General features: G+C 38.3%; 2 protein-coding genes and 2 non-coding genes across 7 annotated transcripts; 2 read left to right on the forward strand and 2 right to left on the reverse strand.

The window, feature by feature from the left end:
• The first annotated feature begins 129 nt into the window (after nt 1-129).
• LOC108112971 lies at nt 130-2,239 on the forward strand. Of its 2 annotated transcripts, none has more exons than XM_017223373.1 (4): nt 130-294; nt 473-656; nt 750-1,517; nt 1,573-2,239. In XM_017223373.1, the coding sequence occupies exons 1-4, from the start codon at nt 187-189 to the stop codon at nt 2,076-2,078; spliced, it is 1,566 nt and encodes a 521-aa protein (XP_017078862.1). In that variant the 5' UTR covers nt 130-186; the 3' UTR covers nt 2,079-2,239. The 2 variants fall into 2 exon arrangements, with proteins under 2 accessions (XP_017078862.1, XP_017078864.1); XM_017223375.1 differs by lacking the exon at nt 130-294 and adding an exon at nt 366-405.
• A 120-nt stretch (nt 2,240-2,359) lies between these two features.
• Nucleotides 2,360-13,859, reverse strand: LOC108112972 (Na(+)/H(+) exchange regulatory cofactor NHE-RF1). Of its 3 annotated transcripts, none has more exons than XM_017223376.2 (2): nt 13,434-13,859; nt 2,360-3,690 (listed from the first exon to the last, which is right to left on the reverse strand). In XM_017223376.2, exon 2 carries the CDS (start codon nt 3,680-3,682, stop codon nt 2,771-2,773), a length of 912 nt encoding a protein of 303 aa, XP_017078865.1. In that variant the 5' UTR covers nt 3,683-3,690; nt 13,434-13,859; the 3' UTR covers nt 2,360-2,770. The 3 variants fall into 3 exon arrangements, with proteins under 3 accessions (XP_017078865.1, XP_017078866.1, XP_017078867.1); XM_017223377.2 differs by lacking the exon at nt 13,434-13,859 and adding an exon at nt 10,497-10,601; XM_017223378.2 differs by lacking the exon at nt 13,434-13,859 and adding an exon at nt 7,277-7,291.
• A 3,485-nt stretch (nt 13,860-17,344) lies between these two features.
• On the reverse strand, nt 17,345-17,416 carry Trnaa-ugc. The gene has a single exon. It is a non-coding gene; the product is annotated as a tRNA-Ala (tRNA).
• Nucleotides 17,417-17,933: 517 nt separating this feature from the next.
• Nucleotides 17,934-18,005, forward strand: Trnaa-ugc. The gene has a single exon. It is a non-coding gene; the product is annotated as a tRNA-Ala (tRNA).
• The last annotated feature ends 438 nt before the right edge of the window (nt 18,006-18,443 follow it).

The following is an 18,443-nucleotide window of genomic DNA, read 5'->3' on the forward strand; positions in this document are numbered from 1 at the left end:
GGTGTAAGCTTTGACGCTCTTTTACAATCAAATTTCGCGCCCACTTTGCCCCACTTTAACAGCCAATGTTAGTGAATCTCTGTTAACTCTGCTATCGATCTGGTAGCTTAGTCTCAGTATTACTTTTTGCAACGTTAGAGTGGCCGCTTTTGCTTTTGGTGGAAAAATTCAATCAAAACCGCTTCAATGTCACTAACAATTACAAAGTATCGTAATTCAAGCGGAGTACTGGTGCCCGCACCGCCCAACGTTGTTTTTCGCCCGAAAACACTGGATCCGCAGCAAATAACAACGGTAAGCAAAAGTCTGCAAAATACAAGTATATAAACAACTCCCCCTTTTTTGTTTTCATTCGGCGTTGCCAGATCGACTTGAGCTGCGCGAACAGCTGTCTAGTTACTTATGGGAAGTGCCGAGCACAACAAATAAATGTAAATTTCAATTATTTAAGTAATTACTTTTCTTGGCACAGAAACCGTTTCCTAAATTAGAACCTGGAAATGCCACAATCAGGGTCACTTCAGGGGGCATAGTTCTCAACAAAATACCAGCTGTTATCAGGCCAAGTATGAAGAGGACGATACAATCGTCGTCCACTGGACCCACTACCTCCTCTGGAGCAACAACAGCAGGCGCTGCAGCTGGTACATTGGGATGTAAGTAACAATTATTACAATAATTTGTATTACTTTAAATTTATTAAAAACCACATTCATAATAAACCAATTAATATTCTTCAATTGTTGTAGATCCGGCCCTAAAAACACCCAAGTATGTGATCCAAGGCGGTTCAAGTGGATCCTCCAGCAACCATCTGCAGATGCTGGGGAGGAAAGACACACAAGGTCTAGGTGTGGCCATAAGCTCACTGCCCCCAAACACAATCATCAAGGCCACCACTAAGCCAGCACATGCTGCCCCTTTTGCGCCGGTTTCATCACTGGTATCACAGCCAACCTTAACAAGTAGCATTAGGAACTCTATCCACTCTACACCAACTGTGGCGGCTAATTCCAGAGTTTCCTCTGCCGTACGACAAGCTGTGTTTATCAAAAGAGAGCTACCGCAGCCGCAGAGGACCATGAGAAGTCTCACACTGGGTCTTGTGGAACAAACTCCACTTCTTCATTTGGGTGTGGCTCCTGAGCACCTGCCAATGCTAAAGCGGCACATTTGCCGAATTGCCAATGTCACCCACCTGGACTGTTGTTTAACCCTAAGAAAACTCCGGCAAAATGAAACCTTTGCTTTGTTGGCAGAGCATTTTGAGTTAAGCGAATCAGATGCCGAGGAATCGTTCAAGCGCACTATTATCAAATTGGCCCGCTACCTCCGTTCTCTGATCCGCTGGCCAGATGCTCGGCACCACAGCGAGCGGTACAAGCACACACCACTGGAGTACAGGGCGAACCTGCTGCACGTCCGCTCACTGATTGAGTGCGTGGAAACGGATGTACCGATAGATTTAGGATTAGGTAGCGACAGTTACAAGTTCATACTCTGCATCAATACAAATGGTGAGTTTTAGTCTGGAAAGTTAACTTTTATTAACCTTATTTTCTTCCTTACCAGGCATTATAAGCTATGTGTCGAGCGCATATCCGGGCAGTTGTGACGATCTTGAATTATTTGAAGCCAGCAAATTTCGAGAAGTCGTACCTCAATACCTGACATTGTGCGCGGAGCCTGGAAAAGCAGTACCTCGTGGTCGCAGGACAGATACGCAGGATTTCCAAGAGTCGGACCCGGAAGACTACCAGGCCGTGGAAGAAACAAACCGAACGCTAAGCAAATTTGGGGCCCAGCGTTTGGGCGGGCAACTAGCAAACCAGCAATCCCTAGCCATTGTAGATGGAGCACTCACTTCGAAACGTGCTCCTACGATACAATTGCCCACAATAAAGTCCCAAGAACCGGTCTGCAGAGCCCAAATGCGAGACATGATCGATTGTCTAAGGGAGTTCCGGATGCTTGGCCATTCAGCGATTCAACAAAATTCGTTGCTTGGATATCTTGATGAAATTATTGTGGTGGCCGCTGCCCTATGTAATCTTAAGCGACAGGAGTTGCAATCTTAATTAATTATTAAATTTCGAGAAAAGACTGCTTTAGGGAAGCAAGGAGTTTATATCATTAATTAAACAAGAAATATTTTTAAGATAGTTTCTACAAGGACACTGTTAACTAAAAACTTTGTTAAGTTTACCTTTTAAAGCTGCAATACAGAATTTTAAAAATATCAACAATGTTTTAAATATCTTAAAATGTTATTAACAGCCTTAGTAGTTTTTCGATTCGCAAAGTCTGAGTCCCCATCGTGTTTGATCAGCTGCCCCATTGAAAAACACTTGCAGTCGTATTTCTTTTATGTTTTTGCTTTATTTACTTTACAAAAATACAAGCAAAACTAAGTACATATTCAACGAAAGTTGTTCAATGAACCAGAGGCAACATTGCCAATCGGAGTTTGCAATACTCGTATTTGAATTTGAAGAATACATGTATGTCGTATGTATGTATAGATATTCCAAGGGTAGGTGCTCCATTCTAACCACATTCTCTACCATATCGTTGGTCGCTTTTTCTTTCTTAGGGGCTAATAATTAAAAACTTGCTTAGTTAATAAGTGACTCTGCGTACTAATAGCTAAACATATTGTATATTGTGTGGTGTGTATGCCTGACAAAACCATCTCTAGCTCCTTCATCCTCATCCTGACATTATAACAAGTATTGTGTGTGTATTTGTGGGAGTTCTCCTATCCGTCGTCTCAGAGCTTCTGGATGATGTCAAACTTTTTCTTGAGGTCCACGCTCTCGTTCTTGGGATCGTACTTCTTCTTGGAGGCCAACTTGGCTCGCATTTCGGCGACTGTCAGTGGCAAATTCAAGCTGCCCGCTCGATTAACACCACTCGCTGGTGGAGGCGTGATAGGCGTGGTCATGCCATTTGTACCATTGCCATTGGTGTTATAAACACTGCCATTATTATTGATGCCAGCCTTGGTGGCGGATGGCGGTGGAGGCGTGCTAATCAGAGTGTTATTATTAATCGGCGAAGAGGGTTTGCTTCCATTTTGCACGGGAGGAGGAGGAGTAACTACTGGAGCTGGGACAGCGACTGGAACTGCCGGGATTCCCCTATCGACCACATCCAAATCGGAGGCGTTCATGGTACTGCCGCTCTGAATGCTGCTGGCATTTGAGGATCGCTTGGTGCTCACCATACTAATGCTACTGATATTGGCACTTGCTCCGGGCATCTCCTGTTTGGTGCCCTCGTATCCATTTTGGCTGGCACTGCCATTTCCGTTGCAGGCAACAGTAGCAGCAGTTGGAGGTGTTACGGGTTTCACCTCTATGGCCTTGCCGTCCACATCGATCAGGAGCAGCCGAACTTCATTGGCAATGGCCTTGATCCTGGCCACCACTTGCTTGTGGGTCTCACTGCCAATAGACACCCCATTGACCTCCAAGATGCGATCGCCTTCCTTCAAACCAGCTGCCTCTGCTGGGGAATCGGCATCTACCTTGCCAATAAATTGTCCTGGTTTCACCTTTTCCGAATGCAAATTAAAGCCATAGCCATCGAAATCGGGCCTTTTTACTATATGACACGTTTTGGTCACGCCCGGTGGCAAAGTGGGCGGTGTGGGCGTTTTTGGGAAAGTGGGCGTGGACATCTTGACTTCTGAAAAGATAATTAAAGTTTCCATAAGTATATATTTATATTATTAATGGGGTTTCAAGAGCTGGGCGTAAACTGACTTGATTTACTGTTTCAGCAATAATGAAAATATAATTTTTAAGCTTCGTATTTCCTTTAAAGTTTTTACTGATACTCAGAAGGGTCATATTAGAGATAGGCGAGTGGCTTGCCATTAATATATAGTATATATCTTTAGTATATATCTTTATCCTATTTCTTATCATGTATATACCAAACACCAAACTTATTTAAAGATGTTCTCATATTTTGCATTTAAGCAGAAAAAAAGCCAATATCAATCCAATTTGCTTTTACATTCAGCCTGTAAGAACTCATTTTCCACAGAAACATTAGCTGATAACACTCCAGATTTCATAATGAGCTATTGTTCTTTCGAAAGCGATAAATGAGTTTGGAATGGAAATGTCATAATAATGTTTGCTCTTAGTTCGTCATTAAGTTGTGCATTTTGGTTTTTCGTATGCTAGGGGTAGGCAATCAACAAAGTCCAGTAGATACACATATAAATTTATTTTTATATAGCACGAGCAGCGGCGGCGACTACCGAAAGATAACGAAACTTCTCGTTCATTCAGCTTTTTGGCCACCTTATCGCGTATTCCCTTTATGGCCGACATTGACAATATGCTATGCTGACCCACATAACCTGACCCCGAAAATGTTCGACCCTGGTTAAGAGGTCCAGAGACCACCGATCTATACGTACGTACGTGTTTCTGAGGCTCACATTTTCTGGTCATTTCGCCTGGCGATAGTTTCAATGGGCATATCTTTGCAAGTACTTGCCATAAGTGTAATTGCTCGCCAAATACCATTTATTGCCGTGCTTAAGTTTCGGTTTTGTTTTCGTCGCTGTTCCACTTTGGCTTTGGAAACTGGCTAACTGGCAAACGGGCCAAATGGAAATTCCATATGCATGTGCTCATGGGTCAAAATTGATTTAGTACGCCCCGCTTATCGCACCCACACACACATTTGCCGGGAAGGAACGTGATTTTCCTGAAAACTTGGCAACGGGGCATTAGCAAAAAAGTATTTTGTCAAATATAACCCATGTGAATAAGGTTAATTCGGAAATAGTTTAAATATGCACTTTGAAAAATGTTATATAATATAGTCGTAAGTTTTCTATAAAGAAAGTCATTACTAGACGGATACTAAGGAAATTGGCTTTGGAATCCTTTATTCTATTCTATTAGATTTATCGAAATATTATCGGTCGTTTTTTATTACCAAAACCCTTTAAATGGTAAGAAAATATCTAATAGATAAGAACCCTTGTTTACAGAACATTAATACTTAATTAAAGATTCATCAGGTTTTTGCTTTAACACAGAAAAAAGTTTATCTCTTTGCATTTGTTTCACTCTATTTGCTAACATGCTAATTAGTGATGGGACACACATCGTTTATCGTCATCGTCGTACGAATAATTGAAATCGCCGCTCCGGTATTAATTGCTCGTAATTTTCAGGCAATGAATGCAGCAGCAACACTCGAAAGCCCTGAACTTTGTATAATTAAATAAATAAACTCCAGTCGCAGTGGCAGTTTCAGTCTCAGTCTCAGGTATTGCAAATTACAAAAGCATTTTTGTTCCGCCTTAGCTTGAATTTCGTTTGCCTCTTATTTATATACTTAAATATGTTTTTTTACGGTTTGTTTTGGATTTTTTGTTATTTTACGTTGCTTGGTTGAAAGTTGAATCATCGTTGGCCGTAAGATTTATGAGTGTTGGCATTAGCTCTGGACGATCACCCCCACTCCGTCTCTTTGGGGTCTAATTTATTGGAACAAGATGAGCTCGTGTTTATTATTTTTTTTTTTTGGGGAAGTGGATGTGGGCGGGAAGGGGTTTGACCTTGACTTTCCCACCGCCAATTGTTGCCAGCTTCCATTGTAAGCGATATTTAATTCAATACAAAGGTAAACAATGAGGCGCAAAAAAATTTCAATTCAGAACCAACAATAAGACAATTTGTTGGGGAAAGGGGAAGGGGAGTTTAGGTTGCATGGGATGAGATCGAAATAATAATAAAAATAATAATAATTGTCTATATATACTCGGATGTATGTAGGTTTATGGCTCTCAGCTCTCTGCTCAGTCGATTAATATTTATATTAGGAAGCGGAACTGACATTTGAAAAAAAAAAACGTCACAAAACATCATCACAGGCAGCAAAACAAAGAAATCGTTAAATTGATAGACGGAAATTAAACGAAACATATAATATTGTGTTTTGTGGTTAATAAGGTACACAATTATTATTAAAAAATCTCCAATTAAATGTAATTGAAGACGGGTCTATAAAATAATGAAAGCTAATCAAGAGGGGAGGGTAGAAAATTTATACTAATTATAAAATAATTTTTGTTTTATGAATTGGTAAGTAAATCTTGGTAACTTCTTCGTTTAATAGAATTTTCAATAATTACAATTTTTGGAGGTTTTCTATTGCTTGATATTAAATGAAATTTCAAATTGTAGCATATTTTTAAGCGCATTTTATAATGATTTGATTTTTGTAGCAAAGCCGATTCTTTAGATTTTCTAATTCAAATCAACTTTTTTACTTCTAAGCTTGATAATGGAAAACCTTGGCTATGTAATTTGTAAAATTTCGTAAGTTCATAAATCGTTTATTTTTTTTTGCTCTGTTAAGCGATTTCCCGTTGGCTTCTACTCCCCCCAACAATTCTCTCTCTCCCTATCTCTCCATTCTCCGTTTCTCTAGCTTAGAGAACTGCGCAAACTTTAATTGAATTTGCAATCAAGCATGAAGTACACACATATACTCGCAGGTTTTATCATTCACAATGCTTGGGGAATCGCCCGCTGGCCAAAGTACCGCCCCCTCTCTCACCCCCCTGACAACCCGCATGGGGACAACAGACAGCCTCCATTGTTGTTGGCTGTTTGTTTACTTAAGCGGTTTCTCATCATTAAAGCAAATTAGCCGTTAGGCACTTACAGGTAGTTGATTTCGATTCGGTTAGGGATTCGCCACTACTATAGTTCCCCTTCTCCCTATCTCCCCTCCCTGCAATATCCGTTATACCCTTAATCCCTAAAACTATAAAACATTTTCGGAATTTTCTCAACGGTAACGTTCTGGGCGGCATTCTTCTAAGTTAAATTCTAATTAAATTCAGCGTATTGTTCAGTTTTCGCACATTCGAAGCGAACTTAATTATATCTTGGGTAAATAGACTGAAGATCCGATAAGCCTAGGAAATAGAAAGAAAAACAAACGAAATATATGAGATAAAATATGGGGGGTTTATTTAGGGTTTATCACAATAATAAACGAAATGCAAATTCATCTTTGCTAAGGTGAGGAATTCATATAGCTGGTGCTAAATAAAAATGAGTCATACGAGATGTCTGGAACTGTGGATAGGGAGTGGGCAACTAACGATATCAATTCATGGGAACGGATTTGTAATCAGATATTATAAGGTTTGGTCGTCTCACTCGTCAGCAATTTCCTTTCATTGGTTCAAAGATATAATACCAAAAGTGCAGTTAGTAATAGATTTATTTACTCTACAAATCAGTTTTAAGGCGTTTACGGCATGTCCACCTTCTCGTCTTAATGCGCTCTAAAAAAAAAGTTATAACTATATAAGTTGTTAAAGATTTCGGTTACGAACTACAATAAGTCCCATAAAATCCCAATTAGCCAGGTCATAAATAGTTAAACAAGTATAAAACGTTGGCAGTTCATTTATAAGTATTATGTAAGCCCTTCACATTGCTCAAATGATGCATCACAAGCTGGCTAAAAATAATGAAAATATCAACTTATAACAATAATAATTCACTGCCAGAAAGACAAAAAACACAGAGAAGCGATGATAATTTCACTGGTTTTATTATAAAACTGACTAAAAGTTAAAGGCTACGTAATAAATTAAGCAAAAGGCTGACGACATTTCGAGTGCACGAAATGAGATTTTTACGCAGCTAATAAAACATATAGAAAAAGTGAAAAGCCAAGAGCTGGAAGAACTTTCACTATCTACAAATCTTGATCGACGACGATTTATGAAAAATAACAAATTCATTTCAATGCTCGAGCCATTTAGACTTCAAGCAGGGACACCTGGTAATTGATTTTCATTCTTGGTTTTTACCGATTTCATTTTTTACTGCACTGCCCGCCCGGCCGGGCCATTATCTTAACAACTTAAGACACATTTTAATTTTCGTGTTTGACTTTATCAAATATTGTTCTTCTTCTATACGAGATTCGAGACGGCAATCTTATCGCAACTTGATTTTAATTAAAGAATTTCTGGCCCATTGCCCTTGTCCACTGTTAGCTGATATGAATGGCTAATTATGTGAGGCCACTTTTTTTTTCGAAACATGACGACAATAATGATTAGAATCCAACCGTTATAGAGTGTAGGTTTAGCACCTATCTATTGTGTATAAGATTTGGTGACAGTTTCACAGCCTCTCATGAATCACTTGCACACATCTCCATAGAAATTCATTAGCAGCCTCTCACAGAAAGATTTCGAGATTTCCGATGCCAGAAGATGCGTCTTCTGAGTGACTGTCGGTTGTTAACGCCGCGGGCGTTTGAGAATTGTTAGCAAATACCTTGAGTACAGCTGGGAAACTCTGCAAAACTGGTTATGATTATTTATTCTTTGCATACCGTTGGCTTATGCTTAGGGTATATGGAGGGAGTATTAGACAAAGGCAGAGGGTTGTCACAGTTAAGAGGGGATTACAGAAAACTGGTTAGAAAAATCCCCATTAAATCATACTTCATTAGTTCTTGGGAAAGTTTTAAGGTTTTCTTTTCTTTTGAATCAATTTGGAAAAACCAGTTCTGATTGCTTGAACGCCATTTGTTCACCTTTAGTTTAATTTGACCTTAAGTGCTAATCCAAGGTACTCACTGTTCGACTTGTCTTAACCCTTACATTCTTGCTGTAGTTTTTTCTATTATTCAATGACAATGGCAAATGCTGTAATGTGAATGTAAATCTGATTCTGACTCCGACTCTGAATGTGACCTGCCTGGCCCCTGGCTTAGAAACTCACACTTAAGACGAGATTCAGCCTCCAACACGGAGATTGAGACACCTGCACAAGGGGACAGGTGAGAGGCAGGTGAGAGGCAGGTGAGAAAAGAAGACACTTAATGTTAGACACTCGTTTAGCTAATCAAACCGCGCCCATAACAAATAAAATCCATTAAAATATTCACTTCTTAATGGACAATAACAATATTTTTAGATTTTCACGAGCTTTCACGAGCTCGTCACATGGGTATAAAGGGTCAAGAAAGGCAAATTACTATTTATTTTTGAGTTAGGAGGACTGAAAGTAAGGAAAAAAAACCTATTAACTGATTTTACAAGACAGTTATTTTAGTAATAAAGTGGGAAAACTACATTTCATCTGATAAATTAAAGCCAAAGTAACCATAAAAATGCCTTTCGATCCAACCCTTAACCCAACTTCGTAATAAATTAAAACTGTTTGGCAAAAAACAAAAAGTGAATCTGCAATTACACTTCGCACATTTCATTAGCGAGAAAAAAGCGATGTGAAAAGAGAAACCCCAAGACGAGATGAACTTAAGGTGTATACACATATCATTTCTTGAAGTTTCAGGTTTTCGTACAACGGATCTCAGGGCGTACTCGGCAATCAATCAAAACTTTAATAAGCAATTTGCAGAGTCGCCAAAAAGAGGAAAACAAGCTCCAGCCAGCTGGGGAAATTACGTGTAAAATTATAGAATTTGCCATGAAAAGAGGAAATGTCAATAAAAAAGAATTAAAACGCTAGCCAAGCCATCTTGCAGATGCAATACAAATTGTTTTTGGTTGTTAACCGTGTGTAGCTGCTGACTTGAGGGAAAAAAGCTCATAAAACTTGGCTGAAAATTTCTAGGCGCAATGTATCTGACAGAACGTGTGCATGTGGCACCGCACACCACTGAGCTCACAAGATACCCGCACACGGATATACAGATACAAAAAACACAACCGCTGACGACACTGCTGCGGCCCGAGTACAGAAACTTTTTAGCAACCAGAAAAATAATCAAAAAAAAAAAAAAAACCAAAATATAAGGTATAAAGATCGCCCTGAGTGAGGGTTGGAAGGGTAGAGAGTAGAGGAGTAGAAGAATAGGGGCAGGGGCATCACAGGGAGAGCCACTTAGAAGCTGTATCTCTGTATCTGTAGAAACCTGGTCCTAACCAAATTCATTTTGATGCTGCGGCTGCCTCAAATATTTTTCGTGCGTTCAGCCGGCGAATATTTTCGAGATACTCTTTTGAGAGAGTTTCATAAAATTTTAAGAATAGAGGGCGAAAGAGATGGGAGTATAATAAAAGTTATAGATTTTGGTTGGAAATTGATAATACATTAATAATATTTAGAAAAAAAAGGCGTGAAAGGGTTCTCAATCAAGTTCTCAATTTCAAGTTAAATCTCATTATAAAGAAGTAGCTTACAGATAAAAGACAGATCGCATAGGTTTTTCATAGATTCTTTTTGATATTAAAAGTTATAAAACCATCACCTACTTTTTGTTTAATTTCATTTTAATTTAAGCCTTTTCTAGAAACCCACAAAAATCTATTAGATTTTTAACCTTCCCTTTAAGAGCATTTCAATTTCGAGCTAATAAAATTCGAAGTTCCTTTCCTGTTGCGTCTTGGATTTCGTTTTATTCTGTTTCTGTAGTTATTTTTTGGTTGAGCTTGAGAAAATAAAAATTGATTCTAGAACCTGTTTTTTGGCTTTGCCCAGTCTGGTCTTCTCTCCTCTGTTGGCTGCTTTGTGCTGGCCTTTTGAAATATCTTTGGCTTTGTACTTGTTTCGTTGCTGCTGCTGCCGCTGCTGCTGCTGCTGCTGCTGTTTTTAGGCGTTTCTTCTGCTGTTGAATCTTGTTTGGGGTCTTTTGTCCAAGCAGCCAAAAAGAAAAAAAAAAATCGAAATAAAAAACACAAAAAAAGGGAGTAGGAAAAGTAAAACATTTCTGTGAGAGATCCCAGACTCAGAGCCAAAACCCCGACCGGGATTGGGGCTTTCATTTTCGTTGGCTAGCCCCAACCATTTAATAAGGCACATATTTTGTATAATTTATACCATTATCTACCTTGTCTTCTTCTTTTTTTTCGAAAGTTTATCAAAAGCGAAAAGTAAAATTTCTAAGCTTGGATTTGATATATTAACTTTTGGCTTTCAGGAGAGTTTTTTTTTTTTTTATATAATAATCTTGAAGCGACTGCGTCAAATGTTTTCTCACTAAAGCGAAGACCTTGAGAATATTATGGCGTTTAGAATAAAAATGATGATCGGCAGCTTAAGTAGAAATAATAATAATGCACAAACAATAAGCGAGTCAAGTGTGCAAATATGTATATAAACTCGTATATATATGAAACTTTTGCAAAAGTTATAAACTATAGTGTAGATTCAGGTAGTGTACAGCCATTGTGCATAGAGACACTGCAATTGTGAAGATTTTCGCATGCCTCTCAAAATGCAAATGAATGGATGTGGGAATCTTTATGAGTCACGACTATATATTCACCCAAATATGATAAATAGGTGTATAGGGTTTGCGAATTCTAAAGCAGCCAACCAAACGGTTATCATTGTTTATTTTTGCTTAAAATTTCATTCAGAATTCAAGGCTACGAATTCGAAAATGCGATCAAAGCGTTCACGATCACTTTTGGCCTTCACAATCAGCTGTTCGCTGGGAGAAATACAAATGATATATTGAAATCACGCTCTTTGGTAAACTTGGATGAGATTTTTATTTACTAATCACCTAATTTATCAAAATGCCTTAATGGGTGAATTCTGGATAAAAATGAGTAGCTTTATCTAATTTGATCGGAGTTTTTTCGCACCAAATTTTGCTATTGAATAAGTTCCAGGAATTGCCACGAAAAAAGGTGTTATAAACAAGCAATCTTTTCATGGGAATAGATTTATTTTTGGTTTCTAAAAGCTAAATCTAAAGTAAAACTATCATTAAAGTAGCTTCGCTTGAAGAATTCCAGAAATTCTAGGCCAAACCCTCTTTCAGATAACTGGTTGCTGTGTCTTTAGATACATAGTTTTAAGTGATCTTGCACAGATCTTTCCATCCGCAAAATGTGTCAAAAAGCGTTGATCTGTGTCGGTCGGTGATGAACGCTAAACCCGATCGCTAAATACCAAAGCCGCAGACATTAATCGAATTAGCATAGCTAGTGACAAGCGCAGAACGCAGAAAGATTGGATCTAAATCGTGGCAAGTGCCACAGAAAAACCAAAAAAAAAAAACAGAAAAAAAAAACACTAGATATAAAAAACCAGAAATACACGCGACAAAAATGCACAACCAGCAAATCAGGTGAAGTAAACCGGTGAATTAATAGCAACGCCAACAACAACAGCAACAGCCAGCGACTCGAAACTAAAATAAAAGCAAAGTCTAAACAAAAACAGATAAAAAAAATACAGAAAACGATCAAAGAAACCTGCTTTGGGACATAGCTGGAATACCAGAGTTGTCACTTGGTCGAAAACCCCGAAGGAGGTGGGGCTTGGGGGTTTTTGGATGGTGTTACTTGCCTGGGGAGTGCCTAGTCGAGAAGAGGAAGACAAAGTGGGAGTAAAAACCCGCCGAACTGAAAGCGAATTATGAATAACGCTTAAAAAAACAGAGAGACCTCTACTGCGATAAGCGCAAAGAAAGAGACAAAATCGCATGCATGTCGCATTTAAAAAAAAAAAAAAACACAGCCTTATGCAATGCATTCGAAAGAGTGGGAGTGAGAGAGGGGGGATAAGTGTATTTGTGCGAGCGAAAGGGGGGCAATAAATCAAAACAATTATTATGTAAGGCGGTGTGACTGTTAGTGCAGCCAAAAACAGTTAACAGGGCAGCATATTTAGCGGTACGCAATAAAAACGTATTTTAATTTGGTCTATTTAGTCTATTGATTCAGCTTGGCTGCAGAGAGAGAAAAATTTGATTAAAACTGCCATTCCTTCTTTGATGTCTTGAAATTATATAACAAATTTGCATAGCAAACTTATCAAAAAGAATTTGACAATATCTAAATTACACTAGATAACGATATTCGTTAATAAATTATAGTGGAGTCTTTTTTAAGTCATTTTTAAGGGAACTTCGCTCAAAAAAGGTAAATATTTTTTAAATAAAGAAAAATAAAAAGGATTGCATTTTACATATTTTTCCATTTCACATTGAACATTTTACTGAAAATACCAATAATAGCAATTAAAACTCAAATACCCTACAAACAATACCCAATTTTTTTTACCGTGTAAGTGTTAAGGCTGATTGCAGCCTGTCATCCCTCTCGCTTTAGCCGCCAAATCACCTTCTCTTTCCCACCCCGGACCACTTTGCGTGTGTAAATTGTTTATTTAATTTCAGTTATTGAAAATGCTGTTTTTATGGCTTTCAATTGGGATGGCTAACAAATGAAATGGACTTTTATTAACTTTGTTAAATCATGGCAAATGATTCAATGCTATTAGTTTTTTGCACATTTTATGTTTAGCACGTTGTTTTGGTATGTACATACATACATACATGTACATGTGTAAAAACGTCAATTAATATTCTCCTCGCATTTTGCTCAAGTTCAGTGGCTCTAAAACTGTCTCAAGGCTGAAAAATTTCATTTCTCGACTTACCGCTAAAACAAATAGAAAAAATTCCCTTTCAAATGTTTGTTGTTGATGTTGATTTCGTGTTTGTTGTTGCTAAAATTGCTGCTGCAGTTGTTGTTGCACACTCTTGCTTTTTTCGCTGTCACAAACACACACACACCCGTTGTCGTCGTTGTTGTTGTTTCCTAAGCCTTACTTTTGTTTTTGTTTAATGAAGGAGTTGCCGAACAACCAAATGAAACGAAAGCGAACACACGAAAAAGTCACACAAAAATCTCTCGTCTGAAATAACTGTTGACAGGCGAAAGAGGGAGATAGAGAGGGCTATGCGCGTAATTGTTGTTGTTGCCTTCCTGATATTATTTCCATATAACAATATATCGCACGCTAGGAGATCCGTTGGAACGTTGTTAACGCTTTCGCGGGCAAATCGTAACTGATTTCGGCCGCTGAAGCGTCCGCAGGTGAGACCCGACCTCCTCCAGTTTTCCAAGTAAGCCCCGATCGTTATCTATATTAGTTTGTTGCATACTTTTGGGGCGGTATGTAGGAAGCTAGCTCTGAAGTGGTTCGATCACTGTGGTGAATTTCTCCTGAGTTTGGGTTTATAGGAGTTTTAGAGAGAAGAGTAAAATTTAAAAAATCCCGGTAAACTATATTATTTAAAGATAATAAAATGCTATAGCATCTGTAATTTACTTTAATAAATTAGAAATTTTGAATAACCAATTTTCTGATTTATATTTAAACAAAAAAAACTCTTGACAAAAACCTTTAACAAAAGAACGTTATTTTCCATCGCCCACTGGAAGTCCATAAGCTCATTTCACAAAAATGAGTCCGTCTGTCTTTCAAAATTACATTATTTTAGCCTGTCATATAATGGTTTCAATTTTAAGCACATTATTTCCGTAGAGCCCTTCATTCATTGTCTTCACTTTCGAGCCGCTTTAATGCCCATTGTCTGTCCGCTTATCAGCAGTGTCCAACGATGTTTCCAAGCCAGTGCCTTACCTGTATGGAAATCAATCAGAAGGATGAGCAAGAACGTATTCATGGGTACTGTATTTCCCTTTCTTTTTTTTCCACATATGTATATATGTATACATGCAGTGCAAGCCAAATCCCTTGGAAGTCCTCAATGAACCTTCTGAAAATGTAATGAAAAACCTCAGCTAAATACCAAGCACAACGAATCTCAGCTATTGATCTAATATTTGAAATGTGGTGTGTGGCAGGCAGTGGGTGATAATATAGCAACAACATTCCATCAGCTTATGGACATTTGGTCAACTGTACTTTTGTCCCTGCTTTGACAGCTGACAACTGTCATTTTCGGCCTGGCTCACCTGACGTCTGCTCATGGAATTTATTTAATTTCCGCCTGGCCATTCAACTAAATTGACTTTCACCGACCTCCCGTCCCCGCCCACTCTTTTCACTTCATATGTGGGAGACAAACAAAAGCCCGTGTGCTAATGCAAATTTGGCCAGATCTTTAGATAAACATCGCCAGGGAATAGTCAAAGTTTTAGTGCAAAATTCAACAGAGAAAAAATTATGAAGATCATTTTTAAAGATTTTTTTATGTTTTATTTTACTAATAATTAAAAAAGATACTCCTGGAAAACCCGATTTTTGGTATATCAGAAATCTTAAAAATATACCAAAAGTCGAAAATAAAAACTTATTCAAATAATATCACAATTTCCCTCAGTGCTCCCGTTTTTTGGAGACTCCATGGCGACATTTCGCTGCGCTGCTCGGTTGCCCTTATCGTTTTAATTAGTTTTTGAAAAAGTTGGAGCAACAAAACCCTTGGAATGGCAAGGGCGAATAGTCAGGCAGACAAACAGAAGTAGTACTGGCAATTATGAAATTGCTAATAAGTTCCCACTTAGAGCAGGGCAATTGCATTTAAAGCGCAACTCCTTTACATTTAATTAAGGACGAGCGAAGGGCGCCACCTGCTCAGTTTTCCGATTTTCCTGTTTATCTCCAGTGGGTGGTGGTCTTGGTGGTACTGGCACTTTCTTAGCCCCACGGCCGATTTGCATGAATATTTATAGCAAATGGTGCGGCATTAAATGCAACTCCCTGAGAAAACGTCGCCGGATTAGGCAACAAATTTATATGCACAAAAACAAAATCAACAAAAACAAAGACAAGAAGGTGCAAATGCAGCTACGGAAGGCTGGGGGCTGTCGTGAGATTTTGCCAAAAACTTTTCGGGCACCTGCAATAAAAAAAAGTTTTCTTTAATCCTACAGGGGGTTTTCGTAATAAATGATTTAAATTGCATTCGCAATGAGAAGGAAAACCTAATGAAAGAGAGCTGCTCTGATATCTAAGAGAAAGCATATAGAAAATCTGCCGAAATAAGTAAGACATTTTTGGCCCTGTAAGTCCAGTGAAAATATCCCCATCTATCATCATTTGTTGAAATCAACCGAACAGAAAACTCGAATGAACTTTTGAAAAACTCAAACCGTGCAAAAATCGTTCAATCTTCTTAAGCAACTGGCCAGGCGATCAGAAAAACTCAGAAAGCCAGCGGAACCGATTCAATCTACCTCTCAAATGAAACACGCACATTGCTATACATATAAAAAACAACCACACGGAACGTCATATGCGAGTTACTCGACTAGCAGATACCCATCAAACATCTAAATGATCTTGACCCAGAGAATAAGCATGTGCATTCTAGGGTTGGAGGCCATACCTTCGACCTGTTACAAAATCTTCTTCATACGCCTTTTGATTACGATTAAATATTATAAAATGTTATAAAACATAAACTGTTTTAGTACAATTTGTGTTGGATGAAGTACGAGTTTGTCTATAGTTTTTTATATTACAGGGAGTTCTGTATCGTAAAATATCATAGGTGGATCTATAAACTGGAACTATAAACTGCAATATTAACAGAAACTGAGACTAGAGCGATTTAGTGTTTATTGCGGGGTTGGCAAGAGCTGACGTATTAAATTGAACTTGGATTGCCCATATAGAAAACCAACCTAGCAATGATATTTAACCAACTTTTGAAAGCATTACTTCTGTTTTTGATTGTATATTTCAGTCCGCCTCCATGGAACTGGTGGAATAATCACGTCTTACTACAATGTCAGAGAGGATATACCTACGTTCGTGGTCGCTGACGCATGAATCCAAGGTTCAATAGCTAACTAGTATATTGAAGTAATCTATAAAAATTATCTATTATTTATGCGGTAAAATTATTTGTGTTTTTTATTTAAAAAAATTCTTTCTTTAATTTTACTTAGAACGAACGCTTCCTTTATATTTATTATTATGCAATTGAGGATCGATTTTTATCTCTTTACAAACTCTTCAAATAAAACAATATACCCAAAACAATGGGTATACACTCATACTGGCATTCGCATCGAATCGTAATTAGCCCGCATACATATATGTACATATGTTTGTATATATTTTCATTTGTTTTGTCACGGTTCTTGGCGTACTGCCGCCGTCTCGCTTTGACCTTCCCATCTCTCTCGAACTCACACACCCTTGTACATTTTATAGTTTTAAAACGATCATGCGGGCATGTAGAAAATGTGCCAGCGGTACGGCGCTTGCTGTTCATTTCTGATCGCCTGGTAGCAACATGGATCACTTTATCGATTTTACGAAGAAGCGAATCGATTTTTTTTTTGGTTTTGTGATCTCAGAATCGCAATCATTTTCAACCGCAGTCAGATGATCGTGTCGCATGTCTTTTTTCAGTATGGCTACGAAAATCGGGCGAGACAATAGAGACAAAGTACCGCAAATGAGCATCACCAGACCGATCGTCGCGGTATACAACTGTGGTGGTAGAAAAAATACGAATACACAAACTCGTGTGTATTGTGTACTTCCAGATCATAAGTGAAAAAAATAAAACGAAAAAAAAATGTACTTGGAGATGCCGGGGATTGAACCCGGGGCCTCTCACATGCAAAGCGAGCGCTCTACCACTGAGCTACATCCCCGATGTACTACTAGCGAGCAAAATGATTATATGAAACCAACAATACGTTTGGCAAACTGAAGCACTATGTTGACACAGCGTTAGTTGATGCATGTTGTTTTTGTTTAGGCGCAAAAGCGAAGAAAAAAGTACAGTTCTTTTAGTTAAAAAGAAATAAATAAATATATGCAAAAGAAGCAATAGAGAAGCAATTTCTAAATAAATTTTGTAAGCATTTTGAATTTAAAATTTCACTTAACTGTGTAATTTTATTTGTTTTCTGAGCTGTGAGCTTAATTTAAAACTAAGTTAAAACTCTTTAAAAACTACTAAGTAACCTTAATATGCCTACATTGAAATCGCAAGATACGTAATAATTTTCAGTTGTATAGTTGAGCCACAAAGATGAATTCAGCCTACCTTTTATATCCTTTTCTACAAATCATCCCCTTTTATCCTTTTCATCCTGTTATCTCGTCCATTAATCGACTTCCCCTGCTACCACCGGAAAATGCATTTTGGTCCGACAGGTTTACATCGGGGATGTAGCTCAGTGGTAGAGCGCTCGCTTTGCATGTGAGAGGCCCCGGGTTCAATCCCCGGCATCTCCAAGTACATTTTTTGTTTTCTTTTTTTATTTTTTCATGTGTAATATATTTTTTGGTTCTTTAAATGCGCTTAGAGCTGGTATTGCAAAACTTCTGCTGCTTGTGTGTGGGCCTTGGCCAGTGACTTGATTTATGCGCAACGAGGCGGCAATAATGAATTATTTATGCCGATTTACGGCTGCCAGGCAGGTCTGCATGTCAATTGGCTGAAACACACACTAGTATTTTGGGAGTCTAGTGGATGGCAGTCGAGGGGGAGGCCAAAAAACTTGAACGATTCTCTTAGCCAGTGTTTGACTTTTGGCAGCATTTAAGCCCAAGTCATAGCCGCAGTGCAGTCAAGTGGTTAAAATGTGTATACCCAGAATGCTGTGAAAGGAAATTGGCTTGTTCTCACTTTTGCAACATTTGCTCAATGGAAATTAAAATTAAATTTTGTAT

Source organism: Drosophila eugracilis, unplaced genomic scaffold, assembly GCF_018153835.1.
Source record: "Drosophila eugracilis isolate 14026-0451.02 unplaced genomic scaffold, ASM1815383v1 contig_90, whole genome shotgun sequence".
In the NCBI taxonomy this organism is placed as follows: domain Eukaryota; kingdom Metazoa; phylum Arthropoda; class Insecta; order Diptera; family Drosophilidae; genus Drosophila; species Drosophila eugracilis.